The 19,488-nt window shown below is 36.6% G+C and overlaps 1 protein-coding gene across 3 annotated transcripts in view; it reads right to left on the reverse strand.

Annotated features, from left to right (window-relative positions):
* Positions 1-1,926: 1,926 nt before the first annotated feature.
* The window catches only part of WDR4 (WD repeat domain 4), a 38,159-nt gene continuing 20,597 nt past the window's right edge, over positions 1,927-19,488 (reverse strand). For 2 of the 3 annotated variants that reach the window (XM_007493190.3, XM_056826009.1), the window contains exons 6-11: positions 11,861-11,921; positions 9,853-9,951; positions 7,230-7,294; positions 4,470-4,653; positions 3,962-4,034; positions 1,927-2,696 (exon numbers count right to left, since the gene is read on the reverse strand). In XM_007493190.3, the coding sequence (XP_007493252.1) occupies positions 2,563-2,696; positions 3,962-4,034; positions 4,470-4,653; positions 7,230-7,294; positions 9,853-9,951; positions 11,861-11,921 (616 nt within the window). In that variant the 3' untranslated portion in view covers positions 1,927-2,562. The remainder of the gene's footprint in view (positions 2,697-3,961; positions 4,035-4,469; positions 4,654-7,229; positions 7,295-9,852; positions 9,952-11,860; positions 11,922-19,488) is intronic. The other variant, XM_001375374.4, reaches the window with a different exon arrangement.

The raw sequence follows: 19,488 nt of genomic DNA on the forward strand, positions 1-19,488 counted from the left end.
AACTAAGAATTGTATTTATAAATCGGGAGTTTATCTGTCTGTATTTGGGTTGGGCATTGCCTTAAGCCTTCCTATTCTGAGGCATGCCTTGCTCCTGCTCAACAGCTAATAAAGCCAACTGTCTTGCATCTTTTCTTTGTGAGTACTCCTGAGGTGCAACCGAATATCTGAGAACCCCAATTTCTACTCCAAGTATAGGGGGGCTTGTCTGGGATTACAGAGTAATAGGGGAACCTCATAGCTAAGACTGGTCAGCCCCAATTTTGAGGCTGCTCGCCTCTAGGCAAACTGGGAGTGACAGAGACAAAAAGCATCAGACAGCTGAAGGCCAGCAATTCAGATTCTAAGATTTGCATTATTATGAATAGGGATTTTGGAGAGGAGAGGGAAACTATTTTCCAACAACTTTCTGAGCATGCCAATTTGAGACACGCAGAATGGTACAGGTGGAAACAGGATGGGGGGGGGGGGGAGGTGGAGAAAGAGAGAGAGAGAGAGAGAGAGAGAGAGAGAGAGAGAGAGAGAGACAGAGAGAGAGAGAGGAGAGAGACAGAGAGAGAGAGAGAGACAGAGAGAGACAGAGAGAGAGAGAGAGAGAGAGAGACAGAGACAGAGACAGAGAGAGACAGAGAGAGAGAGACAGAGAGAGAGAGAGAGAGAGAAAGAGAGACAGAGAGAGAGAGAGAGAGAGAGAGAGAGAGAGAGAGAGAGAGACAGAGAGAGAGAGACAGAGAGAGAGAGAGAGAGAGAGACAGAGAGACAGAGAGAGAGACAGAGAGAGAGAGACAGAGAGAGAGAGAGAGAGACAGAGAGAGAGAGAGAGAGACAGAGAGAGAGAGAGAGAGAGAGAGAGAGAGAGAGACAGAGAGAGAGAGAGAGAGAGAGAGAGAGAGAGAGAGAGACAGAGAGAGAGAGAGAGAGAGAGAGAGAGAGGAAGAGAGAGACAGAGAGACAGAGAGGGAGAGAGAGAGAGGGAGAGAGAGAGAGGGAGAGAGAGAGAGGGAGAGAGGGAGAGAGGGAGAGGAAGAGGGAGAGAGAGAAGAGGGAGAGAGGAGAGGAGAGAGAGAGGAAGAGAGGGAGAGAGAAAAGGGAGATGGGAGAGAGAAAGAGAAAGGGAGGGAGGGAGGAAGTGTGAATGTGAGTGTGTGTGAGTCGTCGGAAAGATGTGTATGGCTCAGAAGAGAAGGAAACAGAACATGAGGCTTTCTAGCTAACTAGCTTAGGATTCTTAGATTGAGCCAACAGAGGGAAGGTGGGATTTAAAGACCGACCAAGTGAATTCTCCCCAGGTGTGACTCTTTCGAGCAGCTTGGGAGCAATTTCATTCAGCTTTCTCTATTTATAGAACAGCAGACCAGAGATTTAGCTGCTGGTCAGCTTGTCAGGTGTTTGGCTGTTGCTATAAGCAGAGAACCCCTTATTCCCAGGACAATCAGGGGAAACCCAGGAGGGTTGTGGTGTTTTGGGGCAGTGATTTTGTCAGTGGAACTGTTTGGCAAGGATTTTCAGAGCAGAATCGACATCCTGATCTTTCTGTTGACAATTAAGAGATTAGAGATCAAAATCTTTGGAAAAGAAAATGGGGATGGAGGGGGCAGGGGGTTGCCAGCTGGTTAGCTCAGTGGATTGAAATTCAGGCCTAGAGATGGGAGGTCCTGGGTTCAAATCTGGCCTCAGACACTTCCTAGCTGTGTGACCCTGGGCAAGTCACCTGACCCCCACTGCCTAGCCCTGACCACTCTTCTACTTTGGAGCCAATACACAGTATTGACTTCAAGACAGAAGGTAAAAAGTTTAAAAGAAAAAAGAAAATGGGATGGAAACAATCCATGACAGAGAGCAGGGAAGAGAAAAGGAAAGATCAGGCTACAATCCTTCAGTAGTTCCTTGGGAATAAAATTTCAATCTTGGAATAAATCATCCTGATTTGTAGCTTATGATAGGAAATTTTTTATTAAATACTCTTGTCTACATTGGTCAAGTATGTTAATTGGGAAAGAAAATATGTTGTGGCCCTGATTGGGTCACTAGAAAATTCAGTTTGTGAATATTTCTATTTAACTATCAGCAGAATATGATTAGGAATGATGAGAAATGAGCTTAGGCAGCCCTCTGGCTACCCGAGGTGGAAACGTTTGTGTTGAAGAATATATCAGAAGGGAGGAAAGCAGCAGCAGTAGCAGGGATAGACAAACAGGAGAAAGCTTAGAAGAACTCAGAAATGTCATGAGGAAGAGAAATTATGGCTTCTACTTGAAACTCCACCATTTTTTTTTAATGGAGGAAAAAGAGTAAGTCAAAATATAATTGATTTTTGCCCACTAAATTTTTGCCAGGTCCTGAATTTGGAGACAGAACTGGTACTCAAATCTCAACTATCACTTTCTACATGGGTGAACTAAGTCAAAACTTCTCTGACTTGTTTGTCATAAGGATGGAATAGATGAGGATCTCTAAGGTACCTCAAGTTTTAAATCTATGATCCTATGCCCTTCAGACGAGTAGGTGAATATTTGTCACATGGGTGCCTCTCTTTTTTTTTGTTTGCCACTGAAGACGAAGTCAAGGATTCTTCCTTCTCTTCTTTTTCTCCAATTGCTGCTGTACTCTTTCTTCTTTTTTCTTCAAATAATTACTCATGTTATCAAATGTGGTCTTGTAGAGACTGCTAAAGCTGCCATCCATGCCAGGGGACCCTTTGATGGGGGAAAAAAGAACCACAGTTGGGGAATTTCTTTAACAGCAGGATGTTATTGTGCTACCAAAATATAACTGAACTCTCTCAAGGCCCCGTTATAAAATCAATGGTAACATACACTACATTATTTAGGAGAAATGGATTGCCCTTACATCAAATCAATGAAGGAACGGCCTTAGAAATTGGGAAAGCAAAAACATGAAGTATAGAAATGTGCAACCAAGAAAACTGATTTACACAGTTGGAAGATGGGTGACACTGGGTAAATCAACTAAAACTCTAGGCTTCAGATTTCTTATTATTAAAATTAGATCACTCAGCTCTTTAAGATTTTGTGATTTGTGATAACTTTAAGATTTTGTGATTTAAATGACTCATTAAGTTATTTAAACCAATTTAAAAAATAAAAAGCTGGAAATGTTTTATTCAAAATTTAACAGAACATGCAAAACAAGCATAAATACAATGAAAAAATTTCATAGTAACTTTTAATATTTTTGCAATCACAGTTTTACTCCCTTTTAAATTCCTATCCATCAGGAACCCATCTATTTATTCCCATTCCATTTCCCTCATATGATCCTAACATATACTCCATTTTTCTAGCTCTGCTCTTTTCACTTTACAGTACATATTATTTCACAAATATCTTTCCAATTTTCTTTGTATTCCTCCCACATTTTGGTCTTAATCACATTAAAATAAATCATTATACTAGTGTTGAACATTTAGGTATCTGCTAGTTTTTAGCTAATACATAAAATGATGCTATAAAAATCTTTGAATACGAAACTCAGGCCTGATGCACACCCTTTTGGGGGGATGGGATGATGGAATGTAACATCTTCAAGGCATATTCCAAACCATAAAATTATTGGATCAAAGGGTATAATCATTTTGTGAGTTTTACCAAATTTGGAGAGAATTCAGAACTTCAATGAAGCCAGCAAAGAATATATCTTTCTTTTATATAGCATTGATTTTCACTTTCTTTTAATAAAAATAAAATTTCAGTATCTTTTATCACAAAAATTTTTCCCAGTATCCCTCCCTCTCCAGCCTCTTGTGAGTCATTTTATACGACAAATATTTAGAAAAAAAGAGAAAAGGAAATTGAACATCCCTCATGTTATTTAATTCCTCCTTCCCTTGGTTTTATAGCTCTTCACATAAGACATATGTGTGTAAAATTATGTCAAATATATTTGCACATTAAACACTGGGGATCATTTCAGACATTACATTAACAAATAAATGTCTCACCACCTTCCACCATAGTCCAGTTCTCCTGTAGGTTATCGGAGATTTTCTTTAACACTTCATTTTTGGAAACAGGCTGGGGAAGACAAAAAATGGCACCGTTTATCACAAGTGAAATGCAATGCACAAGGAGCACAAAGAAGAAAACAAAAGGCCTAAAACCATTTGGGATTCGCGTGGTACTTTACAGTAGTTCACTGATCCTCATATACCATGAGGTAATTAATGACGGTATCAATCCTATTTAATAGATGGAAGAACATTAGACTAAAATAAATGACTTAAACAGCTAGCAAGCTGGTAGAGACAGGATTAGCTAGAGCCAGACTAAGACATCAGTGCCTTAATCTTGTCAGATTAACTCAACAGCACTACACTGTTTCTTCCTGTACGGTCCAGCAAAGCGTTGAAGAAAAACTGCAAGAGCACCGCGCAGAACCTGTGCTGCCCATCCTTGGCCTACATAAATGAGGATGATCGTGGCTGTCATTTGGGAAGCACTGCTGCTCACCTGCCACTGCCCATTCTCAAGGCGATAGAGCAAAATCGGCATTTCTTTGCACTCTTGTAAAACCCACAGGCCTCGGGTCTCCTCGAAAGCAGCGTCCCACACTCTGTGACTGAAGGTCAGTTGTTGTGTGTAAGTCAGCTGCTTCTTCGTGTGGTCAAGTTGGAAGATGTAGATCACAGGAATACTTTTAAGGAAAGAGAAAGACTAATGACAGGCCATTTGAAAAGCGTCACAACTAGACTCCGCGTTCATGTGCTAACACTCTGGGTGTTTTAGCGTGACCCAGGAGCTGGCGGGGGCTGGGAGGTTGGGGGAAGGGCGGGGGCTGGGAGGTTGGGGGAAGGGGGGGCTGGGAGGTTGGGGGAAGGGCGGGGGCTGGGAGGTTGGGGGAAGGGCGGCTGCTTTTCTATTCGAATGTCCTTAGAACGAAGAATATGAAGGTTGTAGCATGAGAAACGGAAATCCAAAGCCGTACCGGTACTGCTGGGAAGCTACTCTGATTCGCAAAGGCGCTGTCCCTAATTTTACAAACACACAATCGTGGGCTAAGTTCTGTATAAACGCAACCAAAACAGCCTCATCCTGTGAAGTGAAGGGAAGAGAGTTTCGAGTTCATCCAGTTTGCCCCTCGTAGTGCACTTCCCCCATGAGCAAGGCTGACTATCCAATCAGACTATATCAATAGCTTGCTCTAGTTGTGCTATCAAGAACCAAGTGGCCAACACTCAGAGACAGCTAACGAGGAGTTCTGAGCCACTGTGTATGGGCATCTTCTACAAGCGACAGACGCTGGGCTCACAGAGATTTTGTGTCAATCAACATTCATTAACTGCCTACCACGACCAGGCTAAGGGCTAAATAAAGTCAGTGCTAAGCAATAGAAATACAAAGTCAGAAGCAAAGCCTAAGGACGAGGATGCTTTATTCATTTAATTGTTAAAAGGCTGCTTTCCTTTAACAGAATCAGTGACTGGGACAGTCTTCCATCTGTATACTGCCAAATGCTTATTATTTAAGCAAAAGTAGCTTTTCAAACAGATGGGAAACTCCATCCTTCCCTTTTCCTTGTAGTGGATTCCAGGGTTCCCTAAATAATTCCAGTCTATTGGACAAAGATAACTATATAATCAAAAGTAATTCTAATGGAAAGAGAAACAAATAATGGAGTCAATTGGCAAGAAATAAAAATAATATACACATTTGCCGATTCACACTGAAATCAAGGCTTGGCGTGCCAAGAAGCCTATACATACTACACTACAAATGTCCAACTAGCCTTACTGAAAGAGTCCCATTAAGAAGTAAGTCTGAGCCAATGCCACATTTTAAGTAAGTGAACTCTCAGTCCATCTACAACGAAAATAAGGTGAAAAGAAAAACAAAATCATTTTGGAAACTGCAAAGTGATTTCATCAAGTCTATGCTGATGCTTTAAACGGGAAACAAATCTTTTTGTTCCTTAAAAAATTAAATATGCTTCTGCTTGACCAATTCTCAACAATTACCCAAAGAAAACCTATAACAAAGTGCATTCCCAAAACAATTTGTTAATGAACATTCTTTGAGTAGCACACCAAAAATCTCCCAGTGATATATATATATATATATATGAATGTGAAACCTGGAACACTCCCATATCCTCTACATAAGAAAGGCAATATAAGGGCATTAAAGAAATGTACAGTGAGCATAGACAAGGGACGAAACTTAATACTAATAATGACTTTTGCACTAAAAATGGTGGAAAAGATAGCATCTAAGAAATGTATTCAGCAAAGGAGTTTAATTGGTATATAGATCAAATTAAAAGCATTAGAATAGGAAGGTCTCAAGCCCAATGAATGGATCGTTTATGACAAATTTATGGGAGGACATGAACAAGTTACACAGGATGAGAAAGTCGGTTATCAATTTGTGTCAGTGAAGGGAATACCCACCCTGAAAAGACCACATATCTGCTAAGTACTGAATTACAATTATATTAATAAAATGGGCAGTATGAGCACACCTACTTCTTCAAGCAATAGCCCAAATTCACTGGAAGGAAGCATCCTGACAATGAAGTGGTTATTAAGATCTCCCAAATGACACTCCAGCTGGAGTTATAGCAACCAGAGTGGTGCAAAAAGGTCTAGCTAAGTAGCTTTCCCCTCTTCTGGTCATATTCACATTTTTCTATGGATATTCTCCCCAAACATGCAGAGCGCTAGTCATCTAGGACCATGCTTCTTTTCTATGTCCTCCTACGGTGGAGACAAAACAAATGAGGGAGCTGCGGTTTGCAGTGATTTTCCTCGCTCTGTCTTCACATGGCCAGAACACAAGTAGCACATATGTATCATCCGACAATTATCCCTGCATTTTTGCAATATAACCACATTTCAACCATCCATTTCTTAGATTGTGTCTTTCACTCGGGTTCTTCATTGTTGCTGCCCTCTGTGTGGTACTGAATTTGGGGAAAAAATAACTGGATTTAGAATGCTTATTTTTCAAAGGGGATGAATGATGAACCTGTGAAGCTTATCAATCATTATAGATATACGTTGGCTGAATAATGCAAATGTGTAGGGAACTTGGCAGAGATTTAAATAGAACAGCTCTTTTAATGTCTCCAAAGATCTCCCTGCCAACAAAGATGAAGGCCAATTTTTAATGACAATATTCACTAGCATTGTTACATGCCTGTAAATCACGGTACACAATAGTCTCAGTGAACTAAGACTTATGGCATGTGCTGAGGATCATTCGGAAGCTTACCAGTCACACAAAATAGCAACGCAGTTTTCTTGGCAACAGTAGGTTATCCTTGACACTGCAAATACCTGAAGGAGAAAAAGCAGAATAGTTTACATTTCTGTAGTACTTTGAAACTCACAAAATATCCTGCTTTCTTATAACTCCAGTTCTTCCAAGTGGTTCTCCAACAGAAGGCGACCATAAAAGCAGCCTCCTATAAATTAGTCAGAGATGTCAGAAAAGAAGTGAAAGATTTTTCTTAACTTCCCCTGGAAAAAATCCTTTATATACCTTGAATTTCTTGGGGGGTGGTAAAGATTAGGAAAGAAAGCTGGATCTTAGAAGCCTGAGAATATTCTCCAAAGTGAATAATGTGACAGTTAAACCAGACTGCAATTCACAATCAGAAGTATTACAATGAAGACGTCTATCGTGCATAAAGTTCAGTTAGTTATCAGAAATTCAGAAAACCTCAGAGTTGAAATACTTGGGTTATCAATAGTCTAGTGTTGTTTCTTTTGGAAAGGGTGTCAGATACATTATTACTGTTTGAAAAGTCCTAACTTCTTAAAATTATATACACTTAGAAAACTTTTAGCAAAGTGGAAGCATGTTAGAACTCAAAGGAAAGTAGATTCCCAACACATAATCTGGTAAATCTCTAAAAATGTCCCAGCCAGAACAATAATAAAGAAAACAAAGAGAAATAGCTACAAGCTCTTCCATACAGACTAGGCTATCAGAGGCTCTCAGTGGAGAGAAGTCAGGGAAGGAGGAAAGAATGGTACACAGATGGAGGAACTGGAAAGACCTTCATAAATTGATGCATAGTGAAATGAGCAGAGCCAGGAGAACGATGTACACAGAGACTGATACATTGTGGCACAAACAAATGTAACTGACTTTGCTACTAGCAGCCATGCAATGATCCAGGACAATCCAGAGGAGCTTATGAGAAAGAACACTATCCACATTAACAGAAAGAACTGTGAGAACAGAAACACAGAAAGAAAACATATGAATTATAACTTGCTTATATGGGTATAGGATTTGGGATTTTGGTTTTAAAAGATTACTCTATTATAAAAATGAATAATATGGAAATAAGTATCAAGTGATAATACATGTGTAACCAAGTAGAATTGCTTATCAGCACTGGGAAAGGGGTGGGGGAAGAAAATGAATCATCCTAACCATGGGAAAATATTTTGAAATATTTAAAATAAATAAATTTTTAAAAAATAATAATTCTGGATGAAAAGACCAGCTGTGTGTGGAATGCCAACGGAGGAGTTAAGAAAAAAAGTTAACACATAAGTTTTTAGAATTGACTAGATCAGGGCAACTCGGTGGATAGAGAGCAAGGTCTGGAGATGGGAGGCGCTGTGTTCAAATTAAACCTCAGCCACTTCCTGTGTGGATCACTTAACCCACAGTGCCTCACCCTTACTGCTCTTCTGCCTTGGAATTGATACTTAATATCAATTCTAAGAGAGAAAGTAAAGCTTTATTTTAAAAAGTGACTGTGTCATAATAGAGTATTTATATTCTAATTGGAGAAGAAATGGGTCCTTTCAGAATCCTGGTAGGATGTAAAATAAGTAAATAAATATGAAAGAAGGACACTTAAGACTCCAACTAAATCAGAAGTTTTAACCTTTTTTTTTGTGCCATGGAACTCTTCAGTAGTCTGGTGAAGCTTACAGGCCCTTCCTCAAAATAATAGCTTTTTGTTTTTTTTTTTAAACCCTTACCTTCTGTCTTAGAAAGGACATTTAAGTATAGATTCCAAGGCAAAAGAGTAGTATGGACTTGGCAACTGGGAAGTGACTTGCTCAAAGTCACATAGAAAATAACATTTACAAGACAAAATACATAGGATTACAAAGGATAGCAATTATACTGAAATACAGTTATGAAAAAAATTACTAGTATACTATTCCCAGGTCAGGAATTCCTGATAGATCTAATGTTATAAATGAGGAAACATCTAAGGCCCATCTACAGTTCTTTATCTGTGGTCAAACAGCTAGGAAGAAGACTAGAAGGCAGCACTTCTGACGTCAAGCCATTGTTCTTTGATCAAATGTCTCGGGTGGCATGTTTTCACCTCCCCAGGACGATGGGCACAATTCTCTGCTTAGTGTTAACTGAACCAAAAGCTTCAGGAGAGTAGGCCACTTAGCCTTCCTCCATTTCAGTCTTCCTATCTATAAAACTGAGTGACTTGTCATGCCTTGATAATCAGAACAGAACAATATATCTACAAAAATACCTTTAAATGATTGGAAAATATGTTAGAGTGAGAACACTAATGACTGCTTTTGCAACCCCATCCATTACTGATTTTGAAGACACTGATCAACTGGATCGTTAAAAATGTATCGACACTGGCAGGCAAAATCAATTCCTTACTAAGATTAGACACATTTGAAGACAAACTTTCTTTTAATGTCAACCTAGGACGATTCATAACATGATTTCTTTTTGTCATGACTCAGTGCCTCTGATATTTTTAACAAACAAAATGAACCCAGCAAGGTCTAGTATTGATAATATTTTCAGCATTTCTTTTTATTTTATAGAATCAATAAAAGCCTATAAGCATGTTAACAAAAACAAAGTTAAAAATCACCAACTCCACCTTCTCACATGGGGTTGCCTCAGGATTTTTCAATCTATTAAGATGACAGCAGTGCAATTCTTTTCCTATTTTGTATTCCCAGAGTCTCAGAGTACAGTCCTATATATGTTAAAAAAAAAAAAAAGACATTCAGATTGTTACCACAGGCTTCTCTCCATTGCATATCACTCAAATCAAATTAAACCTTTTGTATACTATGGACTAAATCCTTTAAAAAGTTGTGGTTCTCACCATCCGTTTTGCAAATCTGATTGCTATAGATATATTTAAGTTTCCAAATGTGTGAGTTAATTGCAACAAATCTAAGGAATACTACGATTGGATCTGTACTTTAGTATCACATACAACAGAGAATGGTAGAAAACGACTTTCTTTTAGCATAAGAAATAAGACTGTAAATTAGTAAAATTAGTATATTACAAAAAATTGTCATATAAAATGAAAATAGTGTGAAAGGCAGTAAGGGAGGAAATGAGAAAATTTTAGCAGATTAGCTTGTTCTAGAGCCAAACCAATAAGAGAAGTATCTCTCCAATTTGAAAAAAGATCAAAAATTTTTTTCACATTGTGCATATTTTACAGTGGTGTGGCTGTTCTATAACTTTTCCAACCAAAGATAATTAAGACTATACTATAATAAAATAAGAAATTAATATTAATTAATATGTATGACTTTATTGTCAAATGTTAGGTCAAAACCAATACTATATGTTATCCAGTGCCTAATAAGAGGTAAACAACTAATAAACATTTACTGAGTTGAAAGACCTATCTAAATAGAATTTCTACTGTTTATAGCAGATTTTAGAGAAGACTCTTAAAAAGAAGAAAAATATAAGGAGAAAAACCAATGCAACAAAAAAGAAAGTATATGGACAAATGGAAAGCTTCTGAAGTAAAACTATTCTTTAAAACCTTTCTAATAATTCAGAAACCTTCATTTTGACTGAATTACTATTTAAAGATTCCTTAAGATTACTACCTTGGTTAAAGATAATTAAAATTATTTCTTTTTATTTAGCAACTAAGCTTTTAGATGATATTTTCTAAGATAAAGAAATTATTTATTAACATAAAAAAGAATACAATGGTAACAAAGCTTAGCATTTCAATACTTCAAAAAGTTGTAATTTCATTAGTATGGATCTACCTGTAAGTAATCAAATCACAACAATGTGAAACAATGAGTGTGTTTTGTGAGACTTTATGGTTAAAAAATATATCACTTGAGGGCAGGTGGGTGGCTCAGTGGATTGAGAGCCAGGCCTAGATAAGGGAGGTCCTAGGTTCAAATCTGGCCTCAGACACTCCCCAGCTGTGTGACCCTGGGCAAGTCACTTGACCCCCATTGCCTAGCCCTTACCGCTCTTCTGCCCTGGAGCCAAAACACAGTATTGATTCTAAGACAGAAGGGTAAGGGTTTTAAGGAAAAAAAAGTGACATATATGTCACTTAGTGATGGGTATCTCCAAAATTGTACGGCTAGACCTTCAACAGCCATCCATTATAAGGTCCATATTCAAAGGCTTTCCAGAATGATAAGATCTTCTCCAGCTTGCTTTCTGGTCTTAGACTTCCAAAAACCCAGGTAAGCTTTTATGACCTGATGAGGCATCCATTGGAGTAGACAATAGAAGAATAAAACTTAGTACCTAATTATATATACGTATACATATATATTTTTCTTACTTTTGCACATCTGTGAATCAAAATATCCCTGAAATTCTGAGTCTTCCTCACATAGCCCTCCTTTAAGACAATAATGATGGCAATCAACATAGATGAAGTCTCTGTCAGTACCCATTAAAAGGGCCATGAAAGTAATTCTTTCTGTTTTAATAAAATGGTGGAAACAAGAACAATAGCACCAAAGTACCATCTGGAAAAGTAGTGAAAAACAAGAAGAAAAGACCTCTCTCTCAAAAACCTCTAGTTGTAGCATCAAACCATATCCATATCTTGTTGGTGCTAAACAAAATGAATAAAAGAAATGATGAAAAATACCTACCCCTGAGGTAGATAATAACAGGTCCGGATAATTTGGTACCACAAATATTCTGCTCACAAACCTAAGGATAAAAAGATTGACAAAGATATAAAACTTTGGTCAGCCATATACCATCTGTCAAGCAAGCTCACCGGCTACATAGATAATCAGCTACAAAGCTAATAAAAATATAACTGTCCTCAGAAAATTACCTTTTCCCATCCAATAACTATCCCCAAAATTAATAAAAATAAGGAAAGAGGAGAATTTTTGAGTGATTTCATGACAAAATAAATATACAAAACTAATAATGTCATAGGCTTTATAGGGCTAGAGGAGACTAGAGATAATCTGGTCCGAATCATCCCTCCCTCACTCATTATTTTACATTTGAAGATACTAAGGTACAAAGGGCTGAAATCTTACACTTACACTTGCACAAAGAGCTAAAATAGCAACAGAACCAGAATTTGAACTCAAGTCCTCTCCATCTAAATTCAGTGCTCTTTTCTCCATACCATGCTCCCTTCCCATTGTCTCACTGTTTGATGCATCTAAGTAACACATTTAAATTTCTACAGGAGATGGTATATGCAAACCTAAGGATACTATCCTATGGTCTACAGTTTTAATTCTATAGAATAACTATTCTCAAATCGTAGTCTGCAGGCACTTGGGGGTCTCCAAGACCCTTGTGAAGAGTCCATAAGGTCAAAACTGTTTTCATAATACTACCAGGACATTATTTCCTTCTTAAAATATTCCTGCCCTTTTCCACTACATATTTGTGTAATGGCAGATTTTCTTCATATTGTTCAATGAAAACAACATACTGCAACAGTCTTGAAGGCAGTAGCAGATATGGAGACCCAAAAGTCCATAAAAGAAGGAGATCAGAAAAAATATTTATAACAATACCATTATTTTAAGTATTTCATTTTTGAAAAGTTGTTTTTCACTAAATGTATGGTTTTTGTTAGCATGTATTTGTTTTGTTATTTTTAAATAAATATTCATATTTTTTCAGTTGTAATTTCTAATGAAGTAAATATTGAGAGAGATAATATGTCATTAAAAGCTCTTTGGTGTCCCCAATAATTTGTAAAAGGATGCTGAAACCAAAAAGTTTGTGAACTATTACTACAGAATAACTAATAATGATATCATCTTTCCTATTGCTAATTTACAATCTTTAGCAGTATTGGACTAATTTTTTCCACTTCTCTCTGCCATAATCCAAGAAATCTCCAAAGATCTAAAACAAGCTGAAATGAGTTTGAGATTTTATAAATATATAAATGTTACATATTTATATATTATGCACATAATATATAATAATAAATAATATATAATTATATAATATATAAAGATATAGCAGGGTTTATAGATATAACAAAAACTGTGTGTGACACAATAGTTCATTTTCTATTCCACAACCTAGGCAGCAATTGTAAAAATTACAAAATTTCTTTTTATTTATTCATATTTTTTAGCCAAATTACAGCAAAATTGGGCCAAAACCAAGGTCTAGGTAATTTATTATCTATAATAGAGTATCTGAGAGGGCAAAGTTGTCCTCTTTGATTTCAAGCTCAAAAGTTCATAACTGAAACATCTTAGTTTCCTAAATATTTCGATAAGAATATAAAGACATGAATTTATTAAAATCTTTTTTTAAAATGTAATTTTATTTTTAGCCTATATCACTAGTAAACATACAGCCTGAAGAAGTCACTAATATGAAGAAAGTCACCATAGGCACTGAAATAAAAACAAATCACATACTCAGTTGGGGAAACGTTAAACAAATTGTAATCCATCAATGGGGTATTTCTGTGTAATAGGAAAAGATAACTAAGATGAACCTAGAGAAGGGTGGAAAGACTTATATGAACGGATACAAAATTAAATAACCAGACATACACAATGACTACAACACTGTAATTGGTAAGAAAAACCACAAACCATTCAAGATAAATGTTGCAAAACAAAAAAAACTTGAGAGGAAACCCCACCCCTCCCCCATTTTCAAGTGAGAGGTCAATAGGTATGGATTACTATACATTTTTTCAGATTTTTTCCAAAATATATAGCAGTTTTGCTGATTTTTGTTTTTGTTTCTTTGAAAAAATTTTCCTGATAAAATATCCTTTGTTTTATGAGATTGCTTTCTGCAAGAAGGAAAGGGAGAGATGTTGTAATGTAAAAAACTAAGATATCAATATTATTAAAAGTAACTACAAAGGGGGCAGCTGGGTAGCTCAGCGGATTGTGAGCCAGGCCGAGAGATGGGAGGTCCTAGGTTCAAATCTGGCCTCAGACACTTCCCAGCTGTGTGACCCTGGGCAAGTCCCTTAACACCCATTGCCTAGCCCTTACCACTCTTTTACCTTGAAACCAATACACAGTATTGATTCCAAGATGGAAGATAAGGGTTTAAAAAAAAGTAACCACAAAATGTATAAAATATCATCAGGGCAGGCAAAAATAACTAAAAAAACATTTTCTTATTCATGGACTGTGCCAAAAAAAAAAAGAGACAATACTTACTAAATTATTTTACTGATTATTCAGTGCCATAGGAATCAAACTATGCAAGGATTATTTTTATAGTTAGAAAAAAATAACAAAAATCATCTGGAGGAATAAAAGTCCAAATTTTCAAGGGAAATCTATGAATACCACATCCCAAATTATACTACAAAGCTATAATCAATGGAATTATTTAATCCTTGTTTAAAAGTTAAGTTGGTCAATAGAACAAATTAGGAACACAAAAGTAAACCCAACTACCACAGTAAGAAATCTAATTGGCATAGTGAATAGAGTAACAGACTGAAGTCAGGGAGATCTGACTTCAAATCCTGCCTCAGATGACCAACAAGGATACAGGACCACTGAAATGTTTAGGGTCTAAGTGAGAGAATGTTCATCTTATGAGTGAAATTATCACTCCACTTCTCAGAGGAGGCTGGAGAAAAAGGTAGAGACAAATAGAGTATAAAGTGAAAGGCACACAGTCATATGGAAAACTCTAGTTCACCTACTCTTCCCTCTAAAGGCTGGAGATTAGAGAGGAAACTAGAGGTGGAAGTGGATCCTGGTCTGCAAGAGAATGAGTCCTCATACCAGTTTTCCTCTTCTACCCTCAAGGTACAGGCTCAGCAGGAGAAGAAAGCTCTGAGACTAAAGGAAAGGTCATTACACCAGAAGCTCTCTAACTGAAAGTTAGGAAATCACACTGACTGGAAGAGGTACAGGTTGTCTGGTATTGCTACAGATAGAAGTCCCTCTGCCAGCCTCTGGCAGAAAGCTCTCTCCATTTCTCAAATTAATCTACGTATTTAGTGCCATTCCCATCAAACTACCAAGAAACCTTTTTACTGAATTAGAAAAAAGTATAACAAAGTTCATTTGGAAGAACAAAAGATCAAGAATATCAAGGGAAATAATAAAAAAATGTGAAGGAAGGTGGCCTAACAGTATCAGATCTTAAACTGTACTATAAAGCAGTGGTCATCAAAACAATATGGTACTAGTTAAGAGACAGAAGGCAGGATCAGTGGAATAACAGACCTGGGGTGAATAACCTTAGCAAGACAGTATATGATAAACCCAAAGATCCCAGTTTGGGGGACAAAAATCCACTATTTAACAAAAACTGTTGGGAAAATTGGAAAACTTATGGGAGAGATTAGATTTAGATCAAAATCTCACACCCTACACCAAGATAAATTAAAAATGGGTGAATGACTTGAATATAAAGAAGAAAACTATAATTAAATTAGGTGAACATAGAATAGTATACCTGTCAGATCTATAGGAAATTAAAAGATCTTAACACCAAACAAGATTTAGAAAATATTACAAAATGTAAAATAAATAATTTTTATTATATTAAATTTAAAAGGTTTTGTACAAACAAAACCAATGCAATCAAAATTAGAAGGGAAGTAACAAATTGGGAAAAAAACCTGTATAACAAAAAACCTCTGACAAAGATCTAACTACTCAAATTCATAAGGAGCTAAATCAATTGTACAAAAAAAGCAAGCCATTCCCCAATTGATAAATGGGCAAGGGACATGAATAGGCAATTTTCAGATAAAGAAATCAAAACCATTAATAAGCACATGAAGAAATGTTCTAAATCTCTTAAAATCAGAGAGATGCAAATCAAAACAACTCTGAGGTATCACCTCACACCTAGCAGATTGGCTAACATGATAGCAAAGGAAAGTAATGAATGCTGGAGGGGATGTGGCAAAATTGGGACATTAATGCATTGCTGGTGGAGTTGTGAATGGATCCAACCATTCTGGAGGGCAATTTGGAACTATGCCCAAAGGGCGATAAAAGACTGTCTGCCCTTTGATCCAGCCATAGCACTGCTGGGTTTGTACCCCAAAGAGATCATAAGGGAAAAGACTTGTACAAGAATATTCATAGCTGCGCTATTTGTGGTGGCAAAAAATTGGAAAATGAGGGGATGCCCTTCAGTTGGGGAATGGCTGAACACATTGTGGTATCTGTTAGTGATGGAATACTATTGTGCTAAAAGGAATAATGAACTGGAGGGATTCCATGTGAACTAGAACAACCTCCAGGAAGTGATACAGAGTGAGAGGAGCAGAACCAGGAGAACGTTGTACACAGAGATGGATACATTGTGGCACAATTGAAGGTAATGGACTTCTCTACTAGTAGTGATGCAGTGACTTAGGAGAAAGAAGCTATCCAGAGCCTGTGGGAGTAGAAACACCAAAGAAAAACAACTGATTGATCACATGGGTTGATGCGGATATGATTGGGGATGTAGACTCTAACCGATCATCCTAGTGTACATATTAATAACATGGAAATAGGTCTTGATCAATGACACATGTAAAACCCAGTGGAACTGCTCATTGGCTACTGGAGGGGAATAAGAGGATGGGAGGGAAAGAACAAGAATCATGTAACCAAGGAAAAATATTCTAAATTAATTAATTAAAAATTTTCAAATCACAAAAAAAGACAATACTAGCTAAATCTGTGCTAAACCAATCACACTGTATAAGAATTACTTTATAGAGTTAGAAAAAATAATAACAAAATTCATCTGGAAGAGCAAAAGACCAAGGATAAAGATAATCAATGAAAAAATGGGAAGGAAGGGGACCTTAGTATACCAGATCTCACATTATACTATAAAATGTAATCATCAAAATAATTTTGTACTGGATAAGAAAGAGAGGTTAATTAGGAACACAATGAACAGAAACAAAGGAGCACAGTACCCCAAGTGTTCCATAAACTCAACAATCTCAATTATTAGCATAAAAACCAGCTATTCAACAAAAACTACTGGGAAAATTAAAAAGTGGTCTAATCAAAACCAGGCACAGACCAACATCTCAAACCAGACAATAAGACAAGCTCCAAATAGGCACATTTTTTAGACACAGAAGGGTGACATCATAAGGAAATTAGTGAAATGGAAAAAATTTGACTGTCATATCTATGGATGGGGGAAGAGTTCATGATCAAAAAAGAAATAAAATGGATAATTTTGAAAACATAAAATTTAGAAGTTTTGCACAAACAAAACCAAAGCATCTTAAATTAGAAGAAAATCCAGAAACTGGGGGAAAAACCTTCACAACAACCTTTATCTGATAAGGTCTCATTTCTAAGATATGCAGAACAATCAAATCTATATTAAGAAGCATTCCTCAATTGATAAATGGTCAAATATATGAATAGGCAGTTTTAAAGGAGGGAAATCAAAGCTACCAAAAGCCTTATAAGAAATGCTACAAATCATTAACAGACAGAGAAATGCAAATTCATCCAGCTCTGAAGAACCACTTCACATCCAGCGCATTGGCCAGGTTAACCAACAAGGAAAATGACAAATATTGGCAATGTAAGAAAGCAAGTACACAATGCAATGCCGATGAAGAAGTGAACCAAACCAACCTTTCTGGAAAACAGTTTGGAGCTATACCCCAAAACCTACTAAACTGTGCTTGGGATTATTAAACTGTGACCTAACAATACTGCTACTGGATCTACATACCAAAGAGATTAAAGAAAAAGGAAGAGCATTCCCTGTGTACAGCAGCTCTCTTGTAGGAGTGACCACAAACTGGGGAATGGCTACCGACTGAAGAATAACTCAACAAATTATGGTATATGTGTGTGATAGAATATTACTGTAACTGGATACACAGTACCTACCAGTAGAGTAATATAGAGTAACTGTAATCACAAAATGAAAGACCAACCACAATTCCAAAGGACTCGTGATCATACATGCTTCTCACTTTTACATAGAGGTGAAGGACTGACAGTGAGCATGAAGCTTATTTTCTTCTCTTTTTCTTTCTTTTCTGGGATCATAGCTAATATGTTAACACATTTTGCATGGCTATTTATATTTGCAGTTTTGTATTTTTTTTCTTGCCTTCTCAATGAGTAGAGTAGCCAGAGGGAGAAGGGAGAAAATTTGAATTGGAATACCAAATAAAATGGATTTTTTTAAAAAAAGAAATAACAGGCAAACCATCCAAATCCAGATTAATAATCAGGAATTTCAAAAATATAGCTCTAATGTTTTTATTAACTCAAATGTAATACTTTAAAACATTTTCCAGTGAATTAAATTATTAAACACTTTTCCTTGGGAAAACTTTATTTAGACATTTGTCCCCAAACAGCTTCAGTTTTCAACAGAAATGCATTCTTTAGACATCAAATTTTGAGAAATTAAAGATAAAATTGTTCTTATGGAAGGAGAGGAAAAAAGTACATACAAGAAAACAACTTAACAATATCAATAAATGTAATGATCAACTACAATTACAGAAGTCCAATGAGGATGAATATTACCCAGATCCTAACAGAGAAGTGATGAAAGCAAGATAAATAGGACATGTATTTCTTTAAAAAGCCAATAAAGAAAGGGCAGCAAGGCAGCACAATGAATCTTTAAAAGGGCCAAGCCTGGAATCAGAAGAATCTGGGTTGCAATCTGACCTCTGATACTTCCTAGCTGTAGGACTGAGCAAGTCACTTTAAGCCAATTGCCTAACCCTCACTTTTCTTCTGTCTTAGAATTGACTAGTTTGTTTTTTACAAAACCTGTGTGGAGATTTGTTTTGCCTTACAGTAGGCATGCTTTTTGCAAGGATTTTGTTTTTCTATTTTTTTCTTTCAATGAGGAAGAATATCAATATTTGTTAAGTGAAAAATAATAAAATTATACACATTAAAACTTTTTTAAAGGAAACTAATTCCTTAGTTCAAAGAGTCAATACCTAAATATTAAAAATGTTAAATTATATACTTCTTGTCCTTGGGGTACCTGTATAGGACATAAGAGAACTTCTACATCTACTAATAATTATGTGCTCACTTCCTGAAACAAAAACTTCAAAAACAAAAGTTGCAAACTGATAAATGAATCAGGATGGATACCAGCTACCTAGGTCACCTCCTTTATAATCACTCTGCAGGTAAATGGGGCTTTGCTTCAGGTACAAAATAATTAGACTTTATTCTGAGACATTATTCAATAAAATAACCACTTTCTGTTTGATTCTGGAGGGCAATTTGGAACTATGCCCAAAGGGCACTAAAAGACTGTCTGCCCTTTGATCCAGCCA

The sequence above is a fragment of the Monodelphis domestica genome, chromosome 4 (genome assembly GCF_027887165.1).
Source record: "Monodelphis domestica isolate mMonDom1 chromosome 4, mMonDom1.pri, whole genome shotgun sequence".
Lineage (NCBI taxonomy): Eukaryota > Metazoa > Chordata > Mammalia > Didelphimorphia > Didelphidae > Monodelphis > Monodelphis domestica.